We start from the raw sequence: 8,514 nt of genomic DNA, 5'->3' as shown, positions 1-8,514 counted from the left end.
GCCTAGGAGCTGGTTATCTCCCATCTGGACTGCTGCAACTTCCTCCTGGCCAGTCTCCCAGCTTGTGCCATCAAGCCCCTCCAGCTGGTCCAGAATGCTGCAGCCCGCCTGATCACCAGTCAGCCCAGGTCGGCTCACGCCACCCCACTCCTCATTGGCCTCCACTGGCTGCCTATTGCTGCACGCATCAAGGCACTAGTGTTGGCATTCTAGGCTGCTAAGGCAACTGCCCCACTTTACATACAATCTTTAATTGCTGCCTACACCCCAGCAAGACCACACCGGTCTGCCAGCTCTGGTCGCCTTGTGGTTCCCTCACTACCAGCACCTGGTGGTCAAGCTGCACGTTCATGCCTGTTTTCCGTTCTGGTTCCCCAGTGGTGGATTGACAAAATCCCTCATCATATTTTGATGCAGACTAAAAACACACCTTTTCAGACTATACCTTTGTCCTCCCTCCTGATTTCCTCCCTCCCCTTCTGATATCCCTCTTGTCTAACACTAACCCTTAATTAGAAAAAAGTTTTTTGCTATTTATGGATTTGATGCTTTAACCTGTTGAATTCACGCACTTGGAAATCACCTTGGATTAAAAGCATCTGCCAAATTACAAAATTGAAAATGTAAATGTGTATTGTTTATTGATATATTTATCTCAGTGCCTTCTGTTCTGACATCCATGTATCTGAAGTTTTATGTATCTAAAGTTTTATGCGCATGCATATTACAGAAGTGCACTAAGACAAATAAAACAAAACTCTTTCTCTGCAGCACAATGACATAAAATAATGAATATAATACCTCAGAATGCAGGTTTTGTACGATGTTAAATGCAGATGGAAAATTTCATATACATTAGATATTAATTTAATCGTTTATCATGACTATTGTTATCATACCTTGACTATTTTCTGTATGTTTAGTTCATCTTTGTGTTTAAATTTTAATAATTATTTTGACTTGATTGCTCTTGAAAACATGTACTTTTCACTTAAAAGCATGATGTAGTACCTCAATGTGTTTCTGTAGGAAAAAAGACATGAATTAAAATGATAAATTCACTCTGCTGGGAAATCTTTATAAGGAGATTCACAGACAAGCAGGTCTAAGGTACTACCACACATTATTCTAGTTCCACTCCAGCAATTACCCCTCCACCCTCTCATGTTCAAACAGCTCTCAGTGGTGGGTATTTTGGGCTGTGGGGTGAAACTCAGATTTGCATGTGCAGGAGGGGCAGGCTGGTTCTGCTGTCCCTCAGTGGGACTGACTCAATCTCAGAATAGAGCAGCACTGTGGCCAGGTGTCTGGGCCGTCCCCAGGGGGTTAGTGTGAGCTGAGCACACATCCTGCTGTACAGAACTGCTCTGAGCACGCTGCACACATCACTGCTCCTCTCAGCAGGCCTCCAGAGCTGGGACTGCCCCTCCTCAACTGATTCCAGATCAGTTCTTTCACACACAGTCTCTTATCACCTCCATCTAGTCTCTGTGTGAGAGCACTATAAACTGATTTCAGATCAGTTCTTTCACATACAGTCTCTTATCACCTCCAACTAGAGCACTATAAACTGATTCCAGATCAGTTCTTTCACACACAGTCTCTTATCACCTCCATCTAGTCTCAGGCCAAGTCCACTATGATCAGTATAAACCAATAACAATTAAACAATGCATCAAGTTATGCATAAATAATATAATGAATACGGTTATAAGTATGTTGTGGACCCACATTCTTTGCCAAATGACATTTCTATAGATTGTGTTCTATATTCATCATTATCATCTCATATACATTTTGGGGTATTTTGAAAAAGTGTTTTCAGTGGCAAGAATATAATTATGATTTAATCAGAGAAAGGGCAGCCCAAAAACCACAGGACCATCAGAAGCGCAAACATCTATTTTTATAACAAAAGCCAGAGACACAGTAGTTCTTCAAAGAGTCTTTATTATGTCAATGATATTGATCTAACAGCTATTCTCAAAACCACACAAACACAAATAAGAAGGCATATTTGTTGAAGAGCACAAGCAGAGCACATGTCAGATATTAGCACTGAAAGCTCAGGCTGGGGGAAGGATTCACACACAGGCTCAGCTCAGTGTGACAGCAGTAAGGAGCAGAGAGGCTGAGGGCAGAACAGGGTAAAAACAGTGTGACCAGAGTGTGTGAGCTGGGCCTCCACCCGGCCTACTAAGAACAGTGGGCTCTCCTCAGTGTCTGAGGGGGGGCAGACAGGGAGCCCTTTGTGGCCTCACAGGTCAGTGACCCTGCCTTCACCCAGTCGTTCTCACTGAGAGTCAGGGAGCTGCTCCAGCTGTACAGGCCGTCCTTCCCCAGGACCCCCACACTCCCGGCCACGCCCAAGCTCCTACTGGTACCGTCCACTTTCCAGCGCAGAGTCCAGTCTGAGGGGAAGCCCTTGTTGGCCAGACACACCAGTGTGGCCTTTCCCTGCTTCAGCTCCACACTGGAGGGGGGCAGGACTGTGAGGGTGGGAACTGTGTCACCTGGGAGACACAGAGAGACGTGAGGTCAGAGAGTGGACACACCCCCATGTGTCAATCATTCTGTCCTTACAATGAGACATGACTCAGACACAGAGAATGTCAGGTGTTACTCATAGGCAGTGGCTGAAGATCATTTATCCTGATTTGCTTCATCTTGTACAGCATAAATCACATTGACATGTTTTAAGGTTCTATCTACTTGGATTCCATTATTACCAGAACCTGTGACTGCACTTTACAATGAAAAATTCATCACCACAACAAAACTATTTTTTAGTAGTTACAGTAGCATTTTGCTTTTGCAGCTCAAGCTGTCAGACATTTTATTGCAATATCCTTACAATCTATACTTTATGATTACAAAATAATATATCGATACATAATGGTATTACTCTCTGAAAACCTACAGAATAAGGTTCATTTGTGGTCCGACTCATTTACTAAATAAATACGCACTAAATCCGACAATATCATGAAAAATGTTTTCAAATGATTAACCAATTCAGCAAAAATCTTCAGTACATTGACATTTCTCTTCTTCACTTTGTTTTATTCAACACAATGGCGTCGAGTAGCTACGGAACGTTATGACATGAGCCTGGGACTACAGAACTACAGTCTTCGGCATTTTATTAGAATTCAAAGTTTTCCGGTTATGATTGATAGGCTATATCATGACTTATCGTATTTCATTAATGTGACGCAAATAACATCTGGCTGAACTTCAAACTGCTACAGAGCCGCTTTTATTCCACCGAATGAACCAATGCCATTAATTTAGTACTGCACGGAATAAAGTTCATTCAGGACTGTATTCTAAACATCAATGCGATAGCTAAAAACACTGTTTGAATCTAGTGGGCTAGTTTAAATTTCCAAGCTAATTAAAATAATCAAACCAACATCAAACGTCGGAAACTTGCATTAGGACTATATTTTAAAAAATACAGTAAAAATATCGATAGTCTTTCTGAAAGATGATTTAGGCTACTTCCAATTGGCAGTTTTGTTCCGCTACCGAAAGTGAACCCGAGTGAACAGACTCATTCACCAGCCGTACAAAAACCTCTTGCTGAAAAGACACTGCCGTCCTAGGCCTGTTCAAGTGCAACTTCACGCCGCTTTTCAAACGAGTCAATCATTTGCTTGTAAAAATGCGTAACATTTTCTTCGATTTTATGCACCATACCCAGATGTACTCAACTCTACTGAGCGTTTCTGTGGGTAAGATTTAAAATAATTTTAAATCAATGGCTAATCTTACAAGGATTCCTGTTATTTCAGCATCGCGATAAAAAAAGTTGATTAACGAAATCTAACATCGTAAAATGACAATATGTTTAAAACGAAAGCACAAACATCGATATGGATATATCTGAAAGAGAAATTACTTACGTCCAACTGACAGTTTTGTTCCGCCACCGAAAGTCCACCACAGTGATACATACTCATTCACCAGCCGTACAAAAACCTCTTGCTCAAGAGACACTGCCGTCCTACGACTTTTTCATTCTGACTTCACGCAGATTTTAAGTCAACCATTTATAATGTAACAGTATACCCGAAGCTTTTTATGTAGCCATATCCTACAAACATGTATCCTACTCTCTTGAGCTTTTCAAATTCAAGTTTTTTGTTCTGTCTAGTTTCACGACTGACTTGCTTGTAATAAGATAATGTGAAATATAGAATGCTAGCAATTCGCAAAAACCGTCAGCGAAATTTGTGTATAACAACTGATCGAATCTCCAACTATTTTTGCGGAAAATCTTGAAAGGAGAGTAGAAACTTAATGCCGATTTCCAGTTTGGTCCCGCCACCGAAAGTCCACCACAGTAATTGGGTATGATTAGCTGGTTGTACAAAAACCTGCCTGTTGTACAGACTGTGCAGTGTTCGTAAGTCCCCGACTGGAGAATTTTGAAACGACCATTACGATGGTATTCTGAAAGCTGAATCATTCATATTAAACATACCTAAACTCATATTTTGTGTATAATTCTGATTGTGACTGGGGTAGTGGTGGGAGACGAGCAGATTCACCTCCTCTTTGGACGTGATCATGGATTCCTGCTTTTGCCCCACCCCAGAGACATTCAGCAGCATGGATAGCCACAGACTTATGGACTTACAGACTTTTTAATTTGTCTTTTTCTTAATCTTCAACAGACCTCATTGTGACAACTTAAAAAAGCAGTCTTGAGCCAATGGCCACTTGAACCTCATTTTGAATTGTGCTTTGAGCAGTAGCACTGTTTCTCCTGAGGTAATAACACTGATATGAAAGTGAAAGTTACCATCTGGTGTTGAATCCTGACGGTGCTACTGTGACCAAACTGGAGCAAAAGTGGAAACAGAATAGATTGGATTTTTAAAGTCTGTTTAAAGCGACTGTTTTCCTTGATGTAATGATGGGGCAACAAGACAAACAAAACAGTGTTTCTGTCTACTTTCAGGCCAGTTTTCCAATGGTTAAAACAAACATACTCACTATTTCATTCATTTCAAATGGGGACTCAATCCTGTGTTCATTCAACATTTGTCCTAATCTTTGATATTAAAGAAGATAAAATAATATTTAAATATGAATGAGTCAAATAATGATGAGTCCCACATTGAGGTCCCCAGGCTGTGGGCAGTGGCCCTTTTATCTGGCGGTGGGGAGCCTCTAAGTGCTGCTGGAGTCACTCCTGGAGGACAGCTGCTCCCAGGTGTTGAGTAACTGGTGTAATCACAGAGTTCTGACTGGGCTGCTCCCAGGTGTTGAGTAACTGGTGTAATCACATAGCTCTGTCTGGGCTGCTCCCAGGTGTTGAGTAACTGGTGTAATCACAGAGCTCTGTCTGGGCTGCTCCCTGGTGTAATTACAGGATGCTGTTCAACCTGCTCCCAATCACTGAATAACTGCTGTAATTACAGGATGCTGTTCATCCTGCTCCCAATCACTGAATAACTGCTGTAATTACAGGATGCTGTTCATCCTGCTCCCAATCACTGAATAACTGCTATAATTACAGGATGCTTTCCAGCCTGCTCCACTCTGGCCTGCGTCTGCTGTCCATGGTCCTGCAGACACGGGGAACTGGGAGAGGTCACAGGTCACAAGAGAGAGAAAAGAGAGCACAGCTGGGTGGGGCATCCAGTCCCTGCATCACAATAGGTCAAAATAGCAGTGAACAGTGCACATGTCCCAGCCCTCTATAGACCCACTGCTGTTCACACATCAGAGCTCCTCTAACTGTGTGTGACAGGATTTGTATAGAGGAAGGGGCTTTGCATACCTGTCCTGCCTCACTGCTCCACACACTTTAAGACCCCCAGTACTGATCAGTGACTGTCCAGTCCTTTCACAGACACTGATACAGACAGCATTATGATGATGTCAGTCTTTCTACTGCTGGTGATGCTGGGACTCTTTGTACAGGGTGAGACAGATACGATATAGCTTGGGATTTTGGTGACATTTAAAATTTTATTTGCTTGCTTTTTACAATACAACTCTGTCACAACAGTGCCATGATTGTATATTCAAATATGTCAGAATTTAACAGTGTTAATTTATAATACTATTATCCATTGACCTACATTTCCTTGTTTTTCTTTTCAGAATCAATGGCAGATATAGTTGTGACTCAGTCTCCATCAGCTCAGGCTGTTCAGCAGGGAGAGACTGTCTCTATCAGCTGTACAGTCAGTCAGAGTGTTTTCTCCAACCAAAGCTATGGCCACTTTCTCCACTGGTACCTGCAGAAACCTGGTCAGGCTCCTAAACTTTAGATTAAGTTTGCGACAACACGAGAGTCTGGGATTCCTGATCATTTCAGTGGGAGTGGATCTGGGACTCAGTTTACACTGAAAATCACTGGAGTCCAGGCTGAAGATGCAGGAGATTATTACTGTCATAGTGACCACACAGTGATACAGAGCCGTACAAAAACCTCCCTCAGTCAGACTGCACAGAGACTGCACTGCTGCAGCTGGGACCTACTGCAGGTGCTGAGGGGGGAGCACTGACCCGAGACACTGAGGGGCTCTGCTCTAAAACAGTGAACTATGCTGTTCAATAATAACTCTCATATTCCAACATTTAATGTGCTTTCTCTCAATGTTAATGTCAGCACATCTAAACTCTTGTCTTAAGATCCACCTTTATCTCTTCATGTGAAAAAACACACTTGAGATACAGCATTTAAAATCATAATTATCCTGAGCACCTAATCTAGCTTCCTACTTTGTACTATATACATGATATGTAAAATTACTTGAGAAACAGGATTATTTATGAACATAACAACAATAGGCCATCATGGGCATCCATCAATACCAATAGCACTTGCTGTACATCACTTGACAAAATCTACTCAACAAAAAAATATTTTTAAAAATAAGAGTCCTCAGCGACTAGTCCAATCCAAATCCAAACTCCAGTCCAAGATCAGGAGCCAACCAATCCGGTAACAGCACCCTCCTCCACTCGGCCATCTTCCCTGAAGACCTGGAGGACCAACGCCCGGTCACTTCGGTCCCTCCAGGACGGGGCGCGTCGGCTGCCACAGTCCGCCCCAGCAGGAGGGCACCACCAGGGGGTCCCGAGCCCCCGAACACGTCCCAGCCGAGAGGCTTCAGACACTGGAATGGGTCAGAAGCAGCTTGTCTCAGATCACATAAAGGAAGGGGCTCCATCCCGACCATTGCACCTGGTGGAGGGATATGTGCTCATTTGTCCATTATATTTCTGAATTTAGCTGCCTCTAGAAGATCTCATGTCCTCTAACCTATACAATTTCTTTAATGTTAATGTTGACACATCCAAACCTTCCTCTTAAGAACCATTTTATTTCATTCTCATTGGAAAAACACACTTTTCATCACCTCTAAAGAAGTACGTTCAAGAAGGGGGCTCTATCACCATTTTAGAAACACAAGGAATATATGCACAGATTCCATCCATCCATTATCTGAACCCGCTTATCCTGAACAGGGTTGCAGGGGGGCTGGAGCCTATCCCAGCATACATTTGGCAAAAGGCAGGAATACACCCTGGACAGGTTGCCAGTCCATCGCAGGGCTCACACACCATTCACTCACACACTCATACCTACGGGCAATTTAGACTCTCCAATCAGCCTAACCTGCATGTCTTTGGACTGTGGGAGGAAACCGGAGTACCCGGAGGAAACCCACGCAGACACAGGGAGAACATGCAAACTCCGCACAGAGAGGCCCCAGCCGACGGGGATTCAAGCCCAGGACCTCCTTGCTGTGAGGTGGCAGTGCTACCCACTGAACCATCCGTGCCGCCCTATGCACCGATTGATATATGCAAATTGCAATTAAGTCATATTTACTGGACCAGAGATTGGGTCGTGAAATGTCTTGAATGTCATGTTTGTACAGATTACACATTCCACTCTCCAACCACAAGGAGGAAACAGTGCTGCTGTTGCTGCTGATATAGAAGCGCTCCCGTATAATAAGAGAGGAAACTACAGGCTGGTATTAAACCAGACCTGGCCAGTGTTGCCTGTTTGAAGTAGCCCGCAAGGCAGCTCAAAACTGGCCACAGCACTGACCAGAGGGAGTTTGGTCCAAATTTAGTTTGGTAGAATAAATCAGTGATGAAAATATGATGAAAAAGATTCACAGCTGCACTGGAAAAATCTCACAGTGATAAAAGAGATGAAGTAGAAAGTGTCCTTCTTCAGCTATCCCAGTATTAACAGAAATAAACACAAGGCTTCTCATTCTAATCATCTGAAAACTACAGTGTCTAATGGACCTGCTCATGGCTGCAAAAGGAAAAACTCACCATTTAGTTTATATTCAATTCCATTTCACATGGACAAGTGTGTTTGAATCATTCCCTGTGTATATGTGATATCACTGACTTAAGATAACACTGCCATTTTTGATACGGAAACCTCCATCAAAACACAATTTATTAAGCTCAGGTTTTTAAGAATCTCCACTGGCCGACGGGGATTCGGACCCAGGATTCGGA

The 8,514-nt window shown here is 42.9% G+C and overlaps 1 protein-coding gene across 1 annotated transcript; it reads right to left on the bottom strand.

Moving 5' to 3' along the window:
• Positions 1-1,933: 1,933 nt before the first annotated feature.
• On the bottom strand, positions 1,934-7,196 carry LOC133114165 (immunoglobulin lambda-like polypeptide 1). Its single transcript, XM_061223339.1, has 4 exons — positions 6,978-7,196; positions 5,529-5,579; positions 3,909-4,017; positions 1,934-2,513 (listed from the first exon to the last, which is right to left on the bottom strand). The coding sequence occupies exons 1-4, from the start codon at positions 7,194-7,196 to the stop codon at positions 2,197-2,199; spliced, it is 696 nt and encodes a 231-aa protein (XP_061079323.1). The 3' UTR covers positions 1,934-2,196.
• Positions 7,197-8,514: the final 1,318 nt, after the last annotated feature.

Source organism: Conger conger, chromosome 16, assembly GCF_963514075.1.
Source record: "Conger conger chromosome 16, fConCon1.1, whole genome shotgun sequence".
NCBI classification, from domain to species: Eukaryota; Metazoa; Chordata; class Actinopteri; order Anguilliformes; family Congridae; genus Conger; species Conger conger.
The sequence above is the reverse complement of the archived record's forward strand: the minus strand, read 5'-3'. Positions and strand labels throughout refer to the sequence as shown.

Coding starts and splice junctions, on each gene's coding strand:
- LOC133114165 (XM_061223339.1), bottom strand. CDS start 7,196: ATGGAGCCCCTTCCTTTATGTGATCTGAGACAAGCTGCTTCTGACCCA. Junction 5,580..6,977: donor AGATGGCCGAGTGGAGGAGG/GTGCTGTTACCG, acceptor CCGTGTCTGCAG/GACCATGGACAGCAGACGCA. Junction 4,018..5,528: donor AGCAGGCTGGAAAGCATCCT/GTAATTATAGCA, acceptor TCAGAATGAAAA/AGTCGTAGGACGGCAGTGTC.